We start from the raw sequence: 21,827 nt of genomic DNA, 5'->3' as shown, positions 1-21,827 counted from the left end.
TCTAACCAAGTGGAAAAGGAGAAGAAAAGTATTGAGAGGGAGATAATTAACTCTTTTAGCTTCCAGGCCATTTTACGCAGACAGTAAAATAGAAAGAGGTAAATGAATTCCCCACTGATCTCCCCAGCTAGGTCAGCTTGGCCACTGCAGGGGTACAAGGTGCTTGCTGTTCTTGCAAGGCCCCTGTGAGTGACAGCTGTATTCCCTGCCCTTGAGTTTTTACAGCTGAAGCAGCACTGGGGGGTCAAAAGCAGGTCTCTGAGCACTCTCCAGCTCCACACAAGCCTGCCTGGCAGCTTTTCAGAAGACAGCATTTCTGGGGGGGCCAGGGCAGCAGCATGAGGTCAAATCATACACCAGGGATCTGCTCCTGAAGTGTATTCCCTGCAGAAGGCTTCAGCTGCAGAACACACGACATAGGTCATTGCTGTTAATTATTTTATCTTTTAAAATGAGGGGGGAAGGTTGAGTAAATGAGATCAGATCAATCACGTTTAAATTATTCAATGTCTTAATATTTCTGAAGGGGACTTCTATTCGATTACTGAGCTCCTCCATCTCAGTTAATAATTAAATAATATGCTGGCAGGCACAATGCAGCATGATCATTTCTATTATTACTCATGATGATATCTGGTGCTCCACTACACATGTAGCTGGGAGTTAGTAGTTTTGGCAGATCATTAATTTCCCAGTTTAAATAAAAGCCTTAAAACCTTGTTGCCTGTAGTTAGGGCACATCCAGATCTCATAAATGGAGAGTGTAAGGCTGCATTGATGTAAAAGTTTCTGCACAGCTGAAGACAGAGTTAGATTCACTTCTGGTTATTTAAACTTGTGTTCTCTAGTAATCTTGCTGTATTGTATTGTTTATTTATTATTGGATGTGGCATTTTAGAAGGTGTTGTAAACTAAGGCTTTTGACACCTGATAGTGAGAGGTGCAGGGCTGCACTGGTCTTACAGGTGCTGGAATCAGTTAGCAATGACTGTTTCTTTTGCTTTATCTATATGGTCCCACAAAGCACAAGTTTCACCTTGAGATGAGCACGGTACTGAAGCTGTGCTTACTGAATCCTCCCAGTTGGAACGCTTTCCAACTGGGAACTACAAGTAAAGATATAGAATTGCTCTTTCACTGCTTAAGATCAGGAAGAATTTGTGGGGGATGTTTTCCAAGAGGCCAGAAAGCACCATCACCATGTCTTTTTCGATGCTGCTTGCTGCAAACTATCAGTCAAGACTATTTTGTCAATATTGTCAGTTACAATCTGACTGACCTGTATCCAAATCCAACCTATTTTATAACTTTGTCTGTCCCTTAACAAACAGATTTTGCTCTCTGGTCATACCTACTTGGAAAAAATCAGTCTCACAAACCTGGATGGAGTGATCAGATCATTGCGTCATTACCGCACTAAAGATCTCTCCAAATCAAATCTATCTTTACAACAAGGAGCAAGAACTGTGTAACCAAATGTTTCTTAAGTTAATCTATTTTACTAGAAGAGTTAGTAAAACACTACATTTTGAAGCAGACAGGAAATTAAAAGAAAAATGGTATTCCCAAGCTTGCTCACCTCCTCAGCCCCAGCAGCTGGTGTAACAGCCAATTTAGGCTCCGGTGCTAATTTCACAACATCAGCCAAGGACACATTCGTTTCAGCTACAAGCCCTGCAATGAGAATCACAACCCTGATCAATGCAAAAAGCACAATGAGGGACTGGCAAATTAATACATTATATTGATCTTCCCTGGTCAGGTCAGCATTCAGGACTGAAGGATAAATGGCAGAAGATCTTACATTCCTGTGCGCTAGCCCAGGAAATTGGGACTCTGTGATTGAGTTTTTGCCACTCACTCAATTCGTACCCTGGAGAATACGTAAGCAGCAGAAATGCTGCTCGACAATATCAGTAATTATTTATGGTTACAGCAAAACAGTAAAGAGCAGTGAAAATATGTGGAAGCAAGGGATTCAAGGGCAAAATGTGACTAAACAAAAAACAGGAAGAGAAATGAAAACACTGTTAAGAAAATATCCTGCAAATTATTAAATATATTTATATATAAGGAAGCAGAATAATAGGGGAGTTCTGGTACTACAGCCTTTTGCTTTGCAAGTGAATCGCAATTTCAGGAGTTCCATGTACACCTACTAAGTACCCCAGGCTAACTGTGGAACACCCTACTTGTACACAGTAACATTATTAAGAAACCCTCGCCATCAATATTTCATTTATATTAGCAAGTCTTCACTTTTACTCAATTCCTTTGCCTGGCCAAGAGTGAGTCAGCTGAAAGCATCAATCAAAAATGCCATTTAGAAACACACACTGCAAACCCCTGGGGCTTGGCTGGCAGAATATCTGAACTAAGGAGTCCCTCCATCAGCATGGCATCTGAAATCTTCTCTGAAATGCTCTGTCAACCAAGCCTCAAGATTTCAGATGCCAAACTGGCAGAGGGAATACTCATCTTCCATACAAATGAAATATATGTGTACAAACTTTAATGACAGATTCACATTTTACATGCATTCATGGACAAGGAATTTGCCTGCAGCATTAGGTGCTGGGAAGCTTCTGCTGGGTTCTGAAGCAGTGGGCAAAGTTTGAGTACAAAGAAAAACAGTTTGGAAACTTGGCCCCCAAGGTGGAAAAATGGTCTTATTATGGCTTCAAACATACTGATAATCTAACAGGACTGTTTCTGCTGTCCTGCAAAAGCATACTTTGCTTGTCAAAACCCTTGTGTATTTTTTGGAAATAAACAGAAGAGCATGCTGAGCGTATTAAACACATCGACTCAAGTTTTCGCTGTGCGATTTTCTGTACTGTTTTCAAATGCAAGAGAGCATGTAGTGTTCAGATGCTATAATGTGACAGCAGAATTTGCTTCTAAAATTAAAACCTGCCTGATTTCTTCTGATGGCTGATGTTATCTTTTCCACGCTTGTTGCAATCCCATGATCTTACACGAATTTGTATTGAAGCTGTCCATGTCTTCAGGTCCAAATCCTAAAAATTCTAATCAAAAAACTAAGGCTAACAAAAGTCGACCTAAATAAGGACTTAAGAATTTGATACACATTCCTTGACTTGTTTAGTTGTAAGATATTAGGAACTGTTTTCAATCTAGGAATAAAATCTTCCGCCTGGGATTCAACTCTTAAATGGCTGAGGGCCCATCCTTAGCATACATCTGCATGCATTAATAGATATAAGTTAATTAACACTTTAAATCTGGGACTTGGACTGTTGCATTACAAGGAGTGATGTAGTACAGCAAGCAAAATGACTGGTCAACCTGAGTATCCCAAGCTTTATGCTTTTATAAGAGAAAGCGCATGGAGCCCAGGACACCCTGCATATCCTTCATCTTGACATTTAAAAGCTGGAAGATATATACAGGTTGAAAAACATTTACTTGGCCAGCAATATTCCTGGTTATGTCATCCCTGCCCTCTCTGGTCATCTTTGCTTGCACTGATCTTTTGTCTGGTTTGACATTTTAGCAACCCGGTTCACATCCTGGTCCACAAAGCAGGGCAACAAGCTACACCAGCACCTTCAGTTGGCTGTATTCTCCTAAGAGTGGCATATCAAGGTAGCCACTCAACACATTAAGGTCCTAGGCCTTCCTCTGTAAGTACCAACAGTTTTCAGGCCCTATCCCTTGGCTCAGAAGCAGCCACCAGATTTGAATTATAATGTTATTCTTGGGCCTGATCCAAGTGTATTAAGAGCAAAAAACATTCTTTGACCTGAGCGACCTTCCAGTCAGATCCACACAGCTTTATTCTCCCCTCTTTTTCAGTAATGTTAATCCCAAGTATTAATCAACTGAAATTAAATGCCCAGACCACTCAGAAGTATCTCCTCACAGTCTTACCGTGAATTGCTCTGTAAGCACTTCCTAAACAAGCAGAGTTGGTGGTATCGATAGTATATACCGGTGCATTGAACACGTCAGACAGGACCTGAGAAGTATCAAAGCATCGGTTACGTATGTCCATGAACAATAAGGGACAAGCAATTCCCTATCACTGCTCAGGAAAACAAATAACTACCATACACACCAGACAAGCACTTGGGTACCCAGGGAAAGAAGCGTTGCAGGAAATGATGAGTCCTGAACTTCTCACACAAGATGGTACTGGTAAATCTGAGCTAGAGTTGTAACTGCAGCCAGGAAGTCAAGTCCCATTTCTCTCCAGACCTCTTTATTGCAAGTTCAGAGGAGTCTGGGTTTAAGCACTGCCTCCCTCATAAGCCCACACAACCAGCCCATGCCAAAGACTTACATCAAGGAGATGTAATCAAGGAGATCTGCTCAGGAATCCACAACTGGTGCCTGTTTTCTTCCATCACATTTATGGCTGAGCCAAGCAGGAAGGAAGGAGAGAGGAACCAGTCATGGGTCCTCAGTTCTTAATTTGGTAAAACAGAAGTTCCAGCAGAATGAAGGCCTGCTAAGCCTGTCTTCCTCACCTCCATCATTCCCATCATATTAGGGTTAGCAGGAAGAATGACATGGGAGCTGGTTTCAGTCTACATTTACCAGGAATTTTCCTGTATTCAAGGGATCCTGAGCTATGAAGATGCACCGAGATACTTCTCAACTTGGCTTGGGCTATACAAAGAAAATTTTCCAGGCAAAGAATTCGTTATGGTATCAGACACTAAAGATATTCGACCACACATTGTTCTGCACTGAAATAAATACCAGGCATTGTGCATTCACTGAGTACATATGCTCTTCCCCACAGTGTAGGTTTAGGAAAATAGATACAAAAGGGGAAAAATTAAGACATATTTGGATAGGGACAGAGGAGGTTCAATAACACTTTTCCAAAAATATTGTCAACAAACTCCATCCATTTCAGTTTCATCTTCTCTAGGATTGCAGGTGTCCCTCAGGCTGAGCACTGTAAGAAGTGGGTAACAATTCAGATTTAACTTGTGCTGGTTTTATTACTTTTGCCAAAGGGAACAAAGAATCACCCGATTTACATCCAGATGATTAAGTCTAAATAAAGGCAGAGTGCCGAGGAATCCAAACCATTTGAATTAGTGATATACAATCCTGACCCAGGAATTCACAGCCCTACTGATCTATGAAGCTGATTTATGAAGCCCCATGGCTTCATAAAAGATGACTAAGAAATTCAATTCATATATGCTACAGAAAAAAATAGCATGTGAGGCTTTTTAAAGGATTTTGCCTCTTTCTCTGAAAGTTTGTGGGGAATCTGCAAATCAAAACCTTTGAAAATCACTAATTATCATAATATTAAAAAAAGGTAGGTGGCTGGCTGCTCACTAGAATCCAATGAAAGCCCGAGATTATACACTTAAAACACCCTTCTGGTAAGATAACCAGGTCAGTAATGTCTAGCTTCACTTGCACACAAGTATTGAGCAGTACATGAGCTTCAATGCTAGAAGACAAATGGAAAATTAATCATGGTATCTATTAAGAAACCCTCTGGACATCATAAGGTCACAGAATACCGGTTCCACTGCCCATCCTGCCAGCCAATACTACTGCAGTGTTTCAGCACATTCCCCATCTGCTTCTTTATCCCAACTCTAATAGGTATTTCTTTTCTTAAGTTTGAATTGTACATTCCTTTGGACAACACAGGTCTGTTCTGCATCTCCGCAGAGCCTTGTACAATGCAGCCCTATACTGAATGCTAATAAGTGCTCTAATACTACAAATAACAACTACCTTTTGTGTCACATCATTATAAAGTTAAAATTATTCAAAGTTCATATATTCAGGAAGTCATTTGAAACTGTGGTATCTCCCATTAATAACTTTTAAAGAAACCGTTAGAGGTTTTACTGTTAAAAATATTTCAGTGTTTCATGTGGTCATTAATCAAGGACAACATTTGTTATAAAAAGCTTCCCAGAATCGCAGAGAAACTGCCCTGCTGTATTTTTTCTTTTTAACAGATTTTCCTAAGTTGCCTCCTTTGCAGTGTAAAATATAGGAGTTACCGAATGTTAATTAAATGATAGTCTTTCGTAGCCCTGGAACAAATTATCCAAAATTGACCATGATAAGGGTGGAAGCTGTTATTCTTCACGCAACTTATATGGTTTCTGAGGTTCTGATTAAATTAAAAAGAAGGATCCAATTAGCCAGTGATTGAATTAAGTGGATGACACTGTATTGATCATATTATTTTAAGACACTTCTAATGAGTTTTAAAAGCAGATGTATTGTTACACGTGAAGAGCAAGCACCACAGCCACCACTCCCCCATCCCCACGATTTTTCAGCTGTGCTGCAGAATTACATGCTATAAGACCATTCTGTTCCTGTCTATATTCCACAGCAATGAGATACTCCTGGGACCTAAATTGGAAATACAGCTTTAAAAACAAACTCATCTATTAATCCAATCTCTTTCCTGACATATTCTTAGTAGAATTACCCCAGTAGGGACCAATGTTTTAAGCAATTAACCTATCAGTTAATTTTCTAACGTCAAGTTCTTAAGCAAAATAACCAAAGCAGATGAAGAGAAGTGACATCTACAGGCAAAACATGCCAAATTCGCTGTGTCCTAATCAGCTGTACAACCAATGGTTATACAAACATGTTTTAGATGCCTTAGGAGAAAGACAGTTTTTCACTCTTTGCTCTTCAACCTCCATTTAGTCCAGTTCAGGTCTTGCAGAGCAGATGACCTTCTTTTCATATGATTGTTACTGTCAGAGTATGGTATTAGTTAAAGTTGGCCTCTACACTTTCTTTAGCTGATGGAAAGGGATTAGCATCTCCAGAAAACAATTCACCCTGTGCTGACTAACTCCAGTGCCAGGACTTAGCCCAAGACTAAGACAGGTACCTTTTGGTGTAAATATCTACCTCCAGGCTCAATGTTGGAACCTGTAGTCAAAGGGGAGCTTGTCAAGGCAGTCAGTGGAGTGCAGAAAGCTCTCAGGTTCACTCAGAGGGAGACATCTACATTTGGTAAGCCAAGACACCATCTGGTTTCCTTTATAATGTAACTGACTGGATCTCTCCTGACTATTACATGATTGACAGATCATATACACAACATCACAGATGACTGGATTTGGGCAAGATGAATCCCGATCCAGATGTCTAGTTCTGTGCTAGTAAAAGCCAGGTGAGAGGCCTCTTACTATGCGTCAGCAAGGCTTTGCCAAATCTCAACAGGTAGAAACGGAGAGCACCTCGTAGTCTGTTTCCGAAAAGATGGATGAATGATCTTAACCATGCCTGGATGTGCAGCAACACCAGCAGAAGAGGAAGGTGGGAAGAGGGAGGATGGACTATGCAAAACAGTAACCTCCCCTCAGTATGTGACATGATGCTAATAAGTAACAAATACACAGAACAGCAAGGGCAGGGTTTTGAGGTTTGTATGGGGGATTTTGTTTGTTTGAAGTGGAATTTTTTGAGTGTTCAACACCAGTATAACCACACTCTGGTTTAAACCCATAGTCCAACTTTGATCTGAATGACAAAAACCACAAAAATCTCAAGAATTTGTATCAAGTCTCATTGATTTCTTTGCTGACTGATTTAAGTAATGAGACCGGGAAATCACAGGGTTTCAGATACACATATATAGAGCTAGTCAAGCGTAAGAAGAACTTCAAATTAGCACTGGGCTAACAGTTTCTACACTAAACCTGAAGGAAAGCCCCAAAAACCTGCAGCAGATTCACAATCCCGTTTCCACCCATTCCTGTGCAGCTGCACTGATTTGGATTCAGTACATCAAAATAAAAACGAAGATGCAACTGCAAGTTAAAGCAAAGTATTTAATTTTCTTCTTACCTGTAAGATCTTTTTATTGTGTGATGCACCACCAGTAGCCAAAATCCTTGTTCTGGGCACTGCAATGTAATACAACATATAGATCAGACTGAAAGCATCTATTGTCAAGATTTGTACTACTGAACCAAACAATGAGAACAAGGAGGGGGGAGTCAGATGGTCTGGGTTCTCTCCCTGTACCTCTGATTTACTTTCTGTAAAAAAGGAGATAAGACTAATTACCCACATTTCCAAGGCACATTAGAACACTTCCTGAGAAGAGGCAACATAAATATTGCAGATCTATTATTATTATAGTGCTATCAAAGTCAGGGAGATTTACAAAAGAGATATACAGTAAGAAAGGCAGAGTGTCATCATACTACAGCTCTGGTTTGAGGTCAGATTGGTTTGGCTCATAGCTGTACATATACAAACTGACAGATAACCTTTAAAATCAGCAATATTTTTAAACTTATCTCCTTGTGACGTTCACAGTCAGATCTCGCTAAATCTGGGCAATCCCTATCTGCTTGAATGACAAGGAAGCGTGTCGAAAGGTAATTAGAAATGGTCTAAGTCACTTCAATAAAATTAAAAGTATCTGAATCTTCATCCAGTGCAAACCTACAGCTTTGCAGATGTTAAAAATAAATTATCCTGCATTCTTTAGTCTCTAAAGAAACCCACCTTTCCTTCTCACATTCCTGAACGTCTGTCCTGTGCCTCATCATTTATTTGTGTGCATGCTTCTCTGGAGCATGGAATGTGATAAGCCATACATTTATCCCTAACTGCACTTCAGCAAGGCATTATGAATGCAAGTAGTCCAAATGATCTCACTGAAATACTTTAAAGGCTTAAAACAAAATACATGCATAAATACTTTGATACCGTACATTAAAAAAAAAAAAAAAATCTAAACAATTAACCTGATTTATGACAATAGGAAATGATACCATCATGTATACCCTCCCAAAAGGGGAATTTTACTGTGGTTATTGTTTTGTTATCTTAATCTCCTTTTTAATAAAAGTTAATTTATTTCTCACAAGGCAAAGTTGGTCAACTTATACTGATGCCCTAAATAATTTATTGCCATTTATCCTTTCAAGTATCTTAATGAGAAAAGCCTTGAAGACAGAACTGGAAATAAACAAAAGAGGCAGCTCACTATGCCAGATCTAGACACAGAGCTAGGTGCTCAGGTGGAGTCTAAGACCCAGATAAAGCCTTGCATGGAGGACCCTATTTTGCTGATAAATTTAATTTTATTTTCCTCTTTGGAGGATGTTCAGTGATGCACAAATTGGGTTTTAAAAGCCATTAGGATCTCTGTCAATGTCAGTAAACAAATAAAACAAACACCAGAGTGATTCCTCAGGGAAAACAAGTTTCAATTATGCCAACACAGAGTGACAGATCCCTGCCAAGATTATCACAACAACATAATAGCACAGAAACCAGTGAAAAATAACTAGTAAGCCTCTGTTCCTAGAAACCAAACAGAACTCTAACTGATTTGATTAGTAGTTGCAATTCCGTCTTGCTAAACTTTGTTGCGAATACAAAGTCTTGAGGAGCTACAGTATCCAACATGAAAACACCACATTTCAGAGACAACCAGCAAGGCAGAATGAGAAACAAACATGTTCGCTACACTGCACAGCAGCTAAAACTGAAGAATAAGGCTTGCTTGTGCTTCTCTGTCTCTGCAAAGGGGCTTCATAAACTGCTAGGCTATTACCATCAAGGAAGAAGGGTGGACAATATATAAGCGGTAAAGCCAAACAGCAACTACTCCTGGGAAAACTGCAAACATACATTAGCTCAACTGCTTCTTAGGCTTCCACCTGCATGCCAGCTCTCTCTGTTTTAGGGCTTCTGCTCCACAGCTTTCCAAATGTTTCCGAACTCTGTCGGTACATATTGCCACCTGCTTGCACTGAGGCCAGTAGGGCTGATTTCTGCCTTCTACCTGACTCAGTGGCCCTGTAACAGATAACATGCTTGCTTTGGGAATCAAGGACTGGACAGGAGACTTACTCCTTCCTAGGTCAGAAGATTCAAGTTTTGGCTATGTTATCAATTTATGCCATAACTGTAACAGATCTGAAGTCTAAAAGTGTTTAACACCCTGATTACCTGCACATCCATCTTAATCCAGACTAATCCTTTAATAGAAAAATACTAAGAATTATTTCAGTATGTAACTAACCTACATGATAAAATAAACTAACTTGATTTACGCTGCAAAGTTTGTAATGTTGGACATCTCAAGTTCTAAATTGGATCAGTTCATGAATGCACACACAGAGTAAAAAAGACCAACAAAATCCAATGCTGAAGCTACATGAACAGCAAAACCATTCATTCTCCTCCATTTCAAATAACTAGGCTCACTTCACCAAAACATATCCCAGTAGATAACAGCCTAGCGAACCTTAGCCATCCCTGTCTGACAACAGAATCTGACCTCTCCGCCAGTGGGACTGGTGCTCTTAGGTGAAGCCAGCCCACCAGAGCAGAGACAACAGCTTCCCCTGGCTGAGTTTCAGTCACTTCTTACAGATGAGGAGTAGGTCGCAAAAGAAGAACTTACTTGAATTTGCTGAATTTTAGGTCTACCTTTTGCTTCAATCTCTCTCTGGAGAGTGAGGAAAATGCATTGATCACTGATTTCAGGGGTTGTTTTTTAATGCCAATATTATGTGCTTTACTGAAGGGTAGACATTTGCTCCAAGATGTGTAATTGGATACATCTCATAAATAAATAAATAAAGCCCATCATTTATGTATACAGGGGCATTAACAAAGACATCGTCCATCCATCACTAGCAGTGTCCTCAGCCAGCTGTGTTTGAATCTGTCAGGAGCGACCATCTATCCCCTAGGGCAGTGCACAGAAAATACAGTGTTACTAAAAAAATAAATAACTGTAGCAAACATAATTCATGAATTCAATTCTTTGACAGTTGAATCAGATTTAAACATCTTTTAATTAAAAGCTCCCTGCATAGTACCTAACCAACCAGTTTATTTCCTTCCTATTTAAAAACTAATGATTTTTAGAGAGCTGATAGAGAATTTTAACCCTATCTGGAAAGCACTTGCAGCTGCACGTGGCATAGTGTCATCCTGCAATATACACATCTTCTACAGATCTGTTATCTGCTGTGGAACATGGCTACTGATCTAACAAAACTCTGAAAATAATAATTCCCACTGGACAGGAGGATTAGGGAAGATCCAAGTAATGATGTTCACTTATGTGGGAAGACAGAGCAAAAGGCACCTTTTTACACAAGGCTGAGAAGTCAGCCCACTCTATGTATGTTACTACTCACACAACAATCCCAATTTTGCCTTTCACAGAGATCCAGCAAGAAATGAGTGATCAAGAATTAAAGTTCATCTCCTGACTAGTTTTTAACCAAAACATTGCTTTCATTGAAAGGCACATAAGGAAAAAAAAAGAAATCTGCCACTGAGAAATTACTGTTATTTGTATTCAGACATTGAGAGTGGTCCCAAAAAGATTGAAGTCCTGCATCACCATACATTTAGAAACACAGAATTGATGCCTTCCCAGGAAAGAAAGCAGTTTAAGCGGATTAAGACAAAAAGCAAGGGCAAAACCAAAGATTTTAGGAAGTGCAGACTCAAAGAGCACTGCCCAAGTGGATTCAGCAGGTGAGACAGTAGAACCAGTGACACAGAGCGAGTGTCCTCTGAGCAGTCCGACATCTCCTCCAATGGTCTTGGCACAAAACCACAGCTATTAAGAAAAATAATCACATAAGCAAACTTGCATCAATCAGAAGGTTAGTGCTGATAATTAGCACCAAAAGTCGGCTGCCACATCATTTGTGCAAGGAGACTGGAGGTAGAAATTCAGCCTCCTGTACCACCAGGCGTGGGGTCAGATCAGACTGCTAACGGGTCCGGATGCTGAAATCGATGGGATGACTCCTGACCTTATGGCTTTTGCATCTGGCTGTATTTCAACTGGACGGCAACAACGTGCCAGTGTCAGTCCAGAATTTTGCTGGCTCATGTGCTGCAAAGTCTGAAAGCAGAATTTGACCTTCCATTTTGCCAATGAAAACTCAACTTTGTCATCTAAATTTCCAGTGCTGCTCACAGCCCTGGTTTGTACCCCAAACTCCAGGCACTTGCTGACATTCAAAACTCCTAAAAGACATTTCCAAGGCTTCATCCAAACAACTTCATAACATCTTTCTCATCACAACTGAATCCATAAATAAAACAGAACAATAGAACAGGCATTCAAAAAGCAGCTGATTATGTGCATGAACCCACGCCAGCTATAAGCATGATTGCGAATAACTGCAATTTACAATTTGCAAGCAACAAGAAAAGGATCAGCCCCTCCTTTATTTCTCTGATTAACTCCAAACACTATAATTTCAAAAAAAAGTATTTTCTAGCTTTTCATTCAAGAAAAACAAAACAAAAATGTATGATTATTTTTTCCCATTTAGAAAACAAATACTCCAAAATCATCCTACTTGCACATTAGCTCTTCCAAAATTCATGCTAATCTTTCATATTCATATAAAGCTTGTGAAATTAAACTCCAGCTATAGTAAAAGGTTTTTCATCTATACCCTTTTAAAATACGAAAACATACAAGGTCCTGAGCACCCATTGTGTTCCCGTGAGGTCTACGTCTGGGTCCAAAGGCACTTGGTTATCTGCCTCATTGTGCTGCATCACTTCTGACATCTCCATTTCGTAGCAGAATAAAAAAGACTGCCACAAAGCAGCCTTCAGCATGTTAGACAATATCTACCTGATTGAGGCAAAAGTAACGTGAACTAGGACACACTCTTTTTTTTCCCTTTTTCATTTAGACCAATACAACCACCAAGCAGACAAATTAAAAGCCAAATACTGAAACCAAATACTCAAATTCAGCCGCTCTTACAATTCTAAAAACAATACAGTAATTCATAAAAGCTATTAAAAAACTATTTTTAGAGTGTTTCTGACTTTCACTTTGAAGCATGAGCCAATTTATTACAGAGAAAAGCAAGCTGTATTTGCCATAGATTGGCTGGTTTCTTGCTTATAAGCAAAGACGCTTTCATATCTTGTAACATGCTTTAATTTCACTGAGGGTTTCAATTGCTCAAATGTATGAGAAATTTTCCAGACACAGAATTTATTCTTATTTTTTAAATGCAGTGCCTGCGGAAGAAAAACAACTTTTAAGGATAGAATTGATCATCAGCCTCTAAGGCTGCTGTAGTAGAGCTACTATCATATCAGCTGTAATTCAACAAGGGGAAAAAGCTTCAATTTCCTCAGCAGCAATGACAAATATGCCTAATATTCTCGACATTTATGCTACTTACAGAGACAAAGTCTGTACAATGATATAGGAGAGAACAAGCATGATTCTTCTTGCTCACACTGCTCTAAGGCAAGAATAATACCACTAAAATGAGTAGATGCTCACACATCTAAGTAAAACAGAGTAGGATTGGTATGCATAGACAAAACTTATATGCTGCTGATAGCCTAGGTCACCTTAAGTCCTCAAACAACTTCTAATAGGAGAAATTGTTCTTCAAGAGGATGCCAAATTTGGCTTTCCTAAGCCCTTGCTTTAATAAAGACAAAACTTTGTATTTTGCAGCCTGAAGCTTACAGACACCAAACTGCCTCATTCTGAAAATTCTCTTAGTCTAGATCACATCAGATATGAATTTAAAATTTAACATTGACTCAAGGCCTTCCCCTTTCTGAGGGATTTCAGAAAAAAAAAAAACATAGAAAAACATGTACATAAATTCCCTCTTAACAGCACCCTAAATTATTGCAGATCACCTGAAAAATACACACAGATGTACTATAGGAAACAAAATCTACTCAAGATACAACCCCACTGACAATTCAACTTCATTGGCTTCTGCAGAGCCATACAGCAAGGGAAACTTTGGAACATGACCGGTAAAGACTTACTTGGGAACAAGCAGATCAATAGTCGTAACACTGTTCAAACACATACGTTGACACACTGATGACAAGACCTCTGAAATATTTGCCCTTCTCGTAGAAATACTGCAGAGCTGCAATTGCTTATCAATTCACTGGGATTTTCTCTTTCATTGAGACACAAACCTCTATTTGACAGAATATTTTGATGAAGCCTGGGATAAATATCAATGGTAATATATAAAGAAATTCTACAACTCAGCACTGGAGTTTACAGCAAGGGAGGAGGAGAGGGAAGTGGGGGAGGGATGGGGAAACATCAGATTCAGAACAAAAGCTTTTGCAGATAAAGGCTGAATATTTATTTTTCAAAAATATTCCTGTGAAAGCTTTTAAAGGAAAGAGATGGAAGACAAATTAGAAGGAGCACTTCAAATCTGTTTGGTCAAGACTGAAAATGTATTTGGGGAAAAGTCCTCTCCTGAAGACACTATGACTAGACATAATTTAATAAATCCTTGCTACCTCTAACTTGTGTAAATCCTGGGTTCAGAATCAATTCCTTAAAGAGAAAAATTAAGTAATATATTTAACAAATAGCTAAGTTAAAATGGGTTCATGTACCAATGGAACTGCCTTATATCAGGTTTGCTTTTTTTTTTTTTTGGCTATTCAAAGTTTTCCTGTTTTGTTACACAGTTTGGTTATGGCAAGAACTATAAAACTTAGAAATAGTGTGTGTTGGGGAAAATTATCACAAAAACCATTCAGCAGTTGTCCAAACAACCATAAAGTAGCAAAGGCTCCAAGTAAAGGCTCCAGCTTTGATTTACTCAATGCTTCCACAATTATTGAGACTCCTGGCAACACCTCTCCCTTCACCCTCCACTTCAGAATTCCTGTCACCTAGTGAATAAACACAAAACCTGGAATCAATGTAACAAATCAACTGACTTTCAAAAAATATTCTAAAGCAGGTGATATCAGTCTAAAAACAAAACTGAGCATTTGAAACCTAGCCATCACATGCAGCTATGTAATAACCACGTGCAGAAAGCTTCAAAAACATAAAAGGTCAGAACGGACCATCTGCTTAAACAATATCATACAACTTTCAGACCATCCCAGATCCCACTATCCAGCCCTGCTCTGTATTCACTGAACTACAGTAATTTGAAGAAGACACCGAACGTCAGCTGAAGGACTCAAAGTGACAGAGTGTTTCTGGCTGTTTCATGTTTAATACCTTTAAACATTTGCATTTTTCCCAAAATTAAGGTTTTCATTCTTTAAAATTCTAGCCACTTGATCTTTCTGGCTTTAGCCTTCCAGTTAAAATATTACTATAGAACTGGGTTTCCCCTTCATGTGTTGGCACTTACAGACCACAATTAAATTGCATTTTGTCTTTCTTTTTGATAAGCTAAGGATATTAAGTACTGGTTCTCATTAAAAGCCATAATTTGAAGACCACAAACCACTGATGCTTAGTGCTGTTACTATACTACCAGTGCCTAGCAGTAACATCTTCACCACTGAAATCTGTCAGAAAAGAGCAGAGTTGGCAAAAGCCTTAAAAATGCCTAGCCTAGCAGTATCTGACACTGCTTATTGTCAATTTGCCTATCCAAATATTTAATAAAAAAGTACCAGTTTATAAAAACTCCTGATAAATCACAGAGAACCTTATAGAATCATCATAGTGTAGTTTGGGCTGGAAGAGCACTTAAAACTCATCCAGTTTGAAACCCGACACTTTCCCCTAGACCAGGTTGCTCAAAGCCCCATCCAACCTGGCCTTCAACACCATCAGGGATGGGGCAGCCACAGCGTCTCTGAGCGAGCTGTGCCAGTGCCTCAGTGCCCTCATAGTGAAGAATTTCTTCCTAATATCTAGTCTGTATCTCCCCTCTTTCAGTTTAAAGCCATTCCCCCTTGTCCTGTCTTTACTTGCTCTTATAAACCTTGCACTAGAAAACTGCATGGCTTCCTGGGAGAATGTTCTGGCTTTGAAGGTCTCTGCTCCAACAGACAGATGCTCTGCGGAGCCCTGTGGTAGAAGGTCAGCTGTCCTGCAGTCCCCGTCACAGGAAGCCCCAGTGTTCAGGAGGGGTCTCTGCACTGAGCTACATATCAGTGCCTCTGGGAATCCTGGAAATGCGAACTTAACAATTCCTGCTCTTTAGTTCCCAGGACTGGAGGTGAGATACTCACCCAAAGGCAGGAGCAAGATGTTTCCAGAAACTGATTTTAAAAATAAGTAAGTTCACTGCCACCATAGCATTTTCCACTGACTAAAACCAACAATTGTTTTTTTTAATGTGCTCTGTTACCAGCATTGCAGCACAGCCCAGTATTTCCTCAAAATATTCTGACACGAGAAATTTGTGCTTGAAAACTCGTACAAAAATACACCCTCCAATGCCGATCACAACTCTGATGTAAGTACCACATGTGGCTTTACAGATCACATACCAGAAAATACCGCTTGCTACTGAGTTATTTAGAAGCACAAAAGCCATCACTGTTTCATTTTTGAAAACTATTTGTCCTCATATACAGCAATATTCACCCTTGGAAATCTTCTAAAGGAAACAGAAAATTACAATGGCAAATCAACATATGACACCATTCATCGAAGGTTAAAATGAGAAAAGCAAGGAAGGAGGTAAATGAGCTACCCAAGGTCACATAAAATCAGGAGAACAACCAAGAATAGAACAAAGGCCTCTTCATTACTTAGATCACAAATGCATTCCATTCCACATTAGTTAATCTGCAGAGCAAGACATGTCCACAGGAGAAAATATAGTAATAATCAGCTGCAAGTTCAGCATTACCTAAAGCCACAGGACATAATTAAAAGGTACAGAGTGTGATGACCGGACCTTGTGTGCCACTTGAGTGAAGAAGAAAGAACATCCTACCAGCTATTTTGATTCTAGAGAAATCTAAATCACCACAAACTTGGGGAAAAAAACAGTTTGGGATCTAGATTTGCAAACCAGATCTCTACCAGAGAGAGGTGGTTTCTCAGGACCACTCTGCTTCCCTCAGCAGTGGTCTTTGCATCTTATCAATAACATTAATGAAAGCCTCTACAAACCCAACAGAAAAGAGTCAACGCTCAAGTATTATTTCATTTTTGCAAAGGATAAGACATCTGAAAAACAGAAAAGAATTGACAAAACAAGGCAATTTGGGTGTTTTCTTTACAAGATTTTTCAAAAGAATTATTACAACTATTTTGGCATCCACAAATATTGCCTGTAGCTCTCTACCTCTACTCCTGAAAGACTGTTTTGTGTTTGGTGCTGATGAAGAATTTTTCTTCGTGATTTTTCTTTTTAATACCTCCTACTCCTCTCAATAGAAATAACCTGCAGGTTGTAAAATACTTTGCAAGAATAAAATGAATTGATAGCAGGGTGACCCTGCTCCCAAAGCAGAAAAATCTGTTTACTTTGTTTGTTCAAAGTTCCATATGCCAAGAAGGGAAGCAAAAATACTCAGTAGGAAAAATTTGCTACTTCTTCTCCCTAAAAACTACACCACACTTACTAGCAGAAAAAAACCATGCTGACCTTCTATTTGTGAACGTGGCGAGTTACTGCACTCCTCTGAACCTCCTACTTTCTGTGCCTACAGAATACAGCACTGGAGACCACTTGTACCAGCTGAGGCTCTGAGCACTACTAAAGTCTTCTGTTATTAATAAACCTCCTGCTTTCCAAGTAGATTATTTATAAATTAATTTTGTGACCTCTGGCAGGCTAGAACTAAACAGAGAACACAGGGGGTTCTCCCCTTTAACTGAAAGAGAAAGGCTACAGAAAGATGGATAGAGGCAAGCAATTAATATTTCCTAATAATTGTCATACTGAATGGGAGAACCGCTATGTTTCTCGGGGTTTCTGCACAGAAAGGTTCCAGGTAACCATTCATTCATGAGGCTGCGTTCATGGAAATGTGATGCTGTTGCCAAGCAACCCTAGGTGCTAAGGAATGAAATACAGTCTGCAGAAACCTAATAGCCTGGAGAGAAAAAGAACTACAATCTGAGATTTATGGCATATATAAAAGGAAAAGAGTCATTCTCCCACACAAAAAGAACACAGATACTTTATTATAAATGTCCTTAGTGTGTTTTTCTAAGGCATAATTAAGCAATAAAATCCCTGCCCCACCCCAAATCAAAGAGGTAAATTTTTTTTAATGTTTTGTTCATTAGGCTTTCTAGAAATAGATCTTGAGAAATCAGCTACCAAGACAAAAGCTAAAATTTAACCCAAAGATCTTTTCTTTTGCACAAGAAAAATGTTAGCTATACAGACAGCACTGCAACTGCCAATCAGCTATCTACTTTACCTTCCTATGTTTTTATACCATGCTCATTAACATTGCATCTGATCATCAGAAATTCTCTTTAAGCTTATTAAGATTTTAAAATATTTTTAGCAAGTTAATTAGAATACATTAACGGAGCTCATCTGTGTTCACCCATCATGCATATTTTATTTTATTCAGGCAAATTGCTTTTAAATGAAATATTAGACCTAGGAAGGGTACACTGTTGGGTAGTGAACAATACAACCCCTTAGTACAAACACCCTAATAACTTTATGTCACTGGAAAGTGAGATCTTCTGATGCCAAAGTGCCTGCCCATATCATTGTCCCCTCCAGCTGGGGTGTGGGTACACGGGCCTGGGAAATCATCCTAGTACCTGAACCATCCTTAATTGCCATCATGTTTCCATACAATCAATAGAAGTTAAACCCACCAAGAGACCACTACAACGGGAACCAGAGGTCTAGCTAAGGAGAAGGAAAGAACGTCTTCAACCCCTTACACTTAAGGTTCAAGGCTTTCACAGATGTTTGTGTTGGTTTCTTCTCCAGCTGACAGTCTCTGAAGATATCATTTGATCTAAGGCAGGAGCCCAATTAGAATTTGACATGGAGAGGCACAGGTTGCTAACATGCAGAGGTGCACATGGATTTGGCAAAACAGCAAGAACAGCTCACAAAGAATGAACCTGAAGTATCCTTTGCTTTAGTTAGCATTATAAATTCCTCCCTTTAATGTGCACTAAATGTCACCAAATTCAATCACATAAAATTAAATAACAGTTTACGAGTAAAAAGGAGGCAGCAAAAACCACCTTGGGATATTTTCAGTATGCCACTTGCAGAATTTCACTCAAGTGAGATGAAGTCTATCACTGGACAATGAAAAGTAACTACAATACTACTATAATAACACATTCCCTTCAAGCTCCAGCTATACATTTACCAAACCAGTTAAATATGGCTTTTACAAGGGCAGGTAATGAAAAAACAATGTGTAATGGCTTTATATGGAAAGAGGGTAGACATAAGGAAGAAGTTCTTTACCGTGAGATGTCTCACCAGGTTGCTTTGAGCAACCTGGTCTAGTGGGAGGTGTCCGTGCCCATGGCAGGGGGGTTGGAACTGGATGAGCTTTAAGGACCCTTTCATTCTATGATTCTATCACATCTTTGAAATAGCTCCTTTAGACTCCATATGGCCCAAATTCTTTCTATCAAAGGAGGGATGGAAAAATCACATTAATTTCATCAACAGTTCTCAAGCTAAGCAGTTACTTTTAAATAAAAGGATAAACAAAGTTTGATAACTTCATGCTTGATTCAGATTTTACACTCTCACTGCATTTCTATTAACCTACCACAGACCGCAGAGCTGACATATTTGATTTGGATAATAAAGAAAATGCTCTTAATAAACAACAGGTCTGAAACTTTTGATGAGAGATCATACAATCCATATCAAAACACACATTTAAATCTCAGTCACCACACATTTCATGATCTGCATCATTAACACTGTCTGGTTTGAGGGATTTTGATAATCTCTTTTACAATCTGTAACAGTTCTTTATCTCCAAGGCACTGATGCCTTTTAACCAATGATCATTATTTAGGTATGCTTTGTGCCTGTAGTCTTCCCCAAGATATTGATCTCCTCAGTTCTAAAGACCACTTTTTTGTAAATGGCTGTCACATTCCCCACATTTTCTCCCACTGAGGAACCCCAAAACTGGATGCATTTCGTTTGGCATTTGGCTGAACACATCAGCCATACTGGTACAGGGAAATTTTAATTACAGCTGGGCAATCCTAGGGTAAGCTCATTCAAAGGCCAAGAGAAGAAGACCATACCAATGGGTAGGGTCCTTTTCTCTGAATAAATCAACATTGATTGCACTGAATCCAAACCCATCCTGTCATAACCTTTCCTTCTATTCCTACATTTATTTATCAACTCAAACATCAAAAGCATAAGCTGCAGTTTGCACTTTCTCCTCAAGCTTGACTGAGCAGAAGGTTTGGTTTTTAAAGGAATTCTCTGCCTTCAACAGTTCGAGCAGAGATTTCACCTCCCTGCCATGGAGCTGGAATCAGGTAGCTGCCTTAGCTGCAGGGATCAGCCAGGACCTCTCCCTGGCACTCGTTGCATGTTGAGTAAAGAGTCACACAATCCCAACAACCTATTTATTGGCATTAAAGAACACAACTGTCTTGGTTTGTTTTGTAACATTTAAGCAGAGATATGTCGTATCCTATGGAAAACGCCCACCTAAAAATCAATATAAATTTCTAGTAGCACCCTAATTGCACAGAGCAGGGCTTGAATGAGCAATGAAGGCAAACCAGCATTTTAATGTCATTTAGAGTGACCGAAGAGACTGAAATATGTTTACAATTAAGAGTACTCACTAGCAAAAGGAGGGGGGAAAGTAAAGCATGACTACTAAACAACAGTAAAATTACATGCAATTCAGCCAAGCACATTTTGTCAGTGGCCTACCCTGGTGCAGGTTCATTGTTCCTACAATGGAAACAGTGACTCAGTTACCCAAGGCAGCACATAATATAGGGATTTGTTAATTCCTATAATATCAGCACTAGAGCTGCATCTGTAGTATTGTTACATTCAAGCTCACTTGGCTCAAGATTTTAATGAGAACTTGCATCTCTCCACTGCTTACAGAAACTTCCACATTAACCCAGCCATCCATTCCCAGTGAAACATTACCAACCCCAGTCCCACGTCTGACTGATACCTTTGTTGAGAAGTCTCTAGCTGAGACTAGACTAAAAAGCTGGAAAACTCCTCTTGTCTATCCTTTCTTTCTTCCCCTTCTCACAAACACACAGCACAAAGGACCCACGACCAATTCTTTGCTTTAAATTTTCTTCTGTAGAGGCCAACGCCTTACACTACCTAAAACCCAGCTCCTTATAAGCATGGGGCATCACTGAATAGCTACTGACTCCACTAATTAATATTTTGTTATTGTTATTATTGTTATTATTAAAGTAGGAGGTTGCTCACATCTTCCTTTGAAATGGCAAAAGGACAAGGTTTCCCAATCTGGGTACATCCTCTGGGTACCTAAGATGTGGCTCACCACGTACACTAAAATACAGCATATTCTCCCATTCACTATATTATATCCAATCCTTGCATAAAACAGCAGTCAACTAAAATGCACAAAATCTTTTTCGAATTCCTCATGGTTAACACATTAAGTGGCAATAAAGGGTGCAATGACTTTCCAAGGGCATGTACCTGTTTAATTATTCAAAAGAAAATTGACTCAGGCACCATGGTATGAAACACTAAAATATGCAAACGAAGTAAATTATGGGGGAAAGCAACAAAAGAGGAAAAAAAAGATCATGGTGAACATATGGGAGCAGATTCTGATCTCCTTGCATACCTAAGTTTCTCTATATACTTGTGTAGAAGAAGAAAAGGTTGTGAAATGACAGAAAAATTATTATTTACTCATTTCAGTACTCTTGACTAGGGTCTGGAAACAATCTAACCATGCCTAAGAGAGTGTTGTTTTCACCTATACACATGAAGCAATTTCAGAAAAAAAAGAATGTTTACACCTTTCTAGACAATCAAATCTTACTGCTGGGAAAACACTTATTTCAACAGAGGTTGTACAGAACAGAAGAACAGGTGCATGATCTAATCCATTAATAAATCTTGTTTATT

At 39.2% G+C, this 21,827-nt stretch overlaps 1 protein-coding gene across 1 annotated transcript in view; it reads right to left on the bottom strand.

Moving 5' to 3' along the window:
• The window catches only part of XYLB (xylulokinase), a gene marked incomplete at its 3' end in the record, with an annotated part of 89,056 nt that overhangs the window by 6,931 nt on the left and 60,298 nt on the right, over positions 1-21,827 (bottom strand). The window contains exons 16-18 of the mRNA XM_080610467.1: positions 7,831-7,889; positions 3,895-3,982; positions 1,580-1,674 (exon numbers count right to left, since the gene is read on the bottom strand). Coding sequence (XP_080466593.1) covers positions 1,580-1,674; positions 3,895-3,982; positions 7,831-7,889 — 242 coding nt within the window. The remainder of the gene's footprint in view (positions 1-1,579; positions 1,675-3,894; positions 3,983-7,830; positions 7,890-21,827) is intronic.

This window comes from Psittacula echo (assembly GCF_963264785.1).
Source record: "Psittacula echo genome assembly, chromosome: 2".
In the NCBI taxonomy this organism is placed as follows: domain Eukaryota; kingdom Metazoa; phylum Chordata; class Aves; order Psittaciformes; family Psittacidae; genus Psittacula; species Psittacula echo.
The sequence above is the reverse complement of the archived record's forward strand: the minus strand, read 5'-3'. Positions and strand labels throughout refer to the sequence as shown.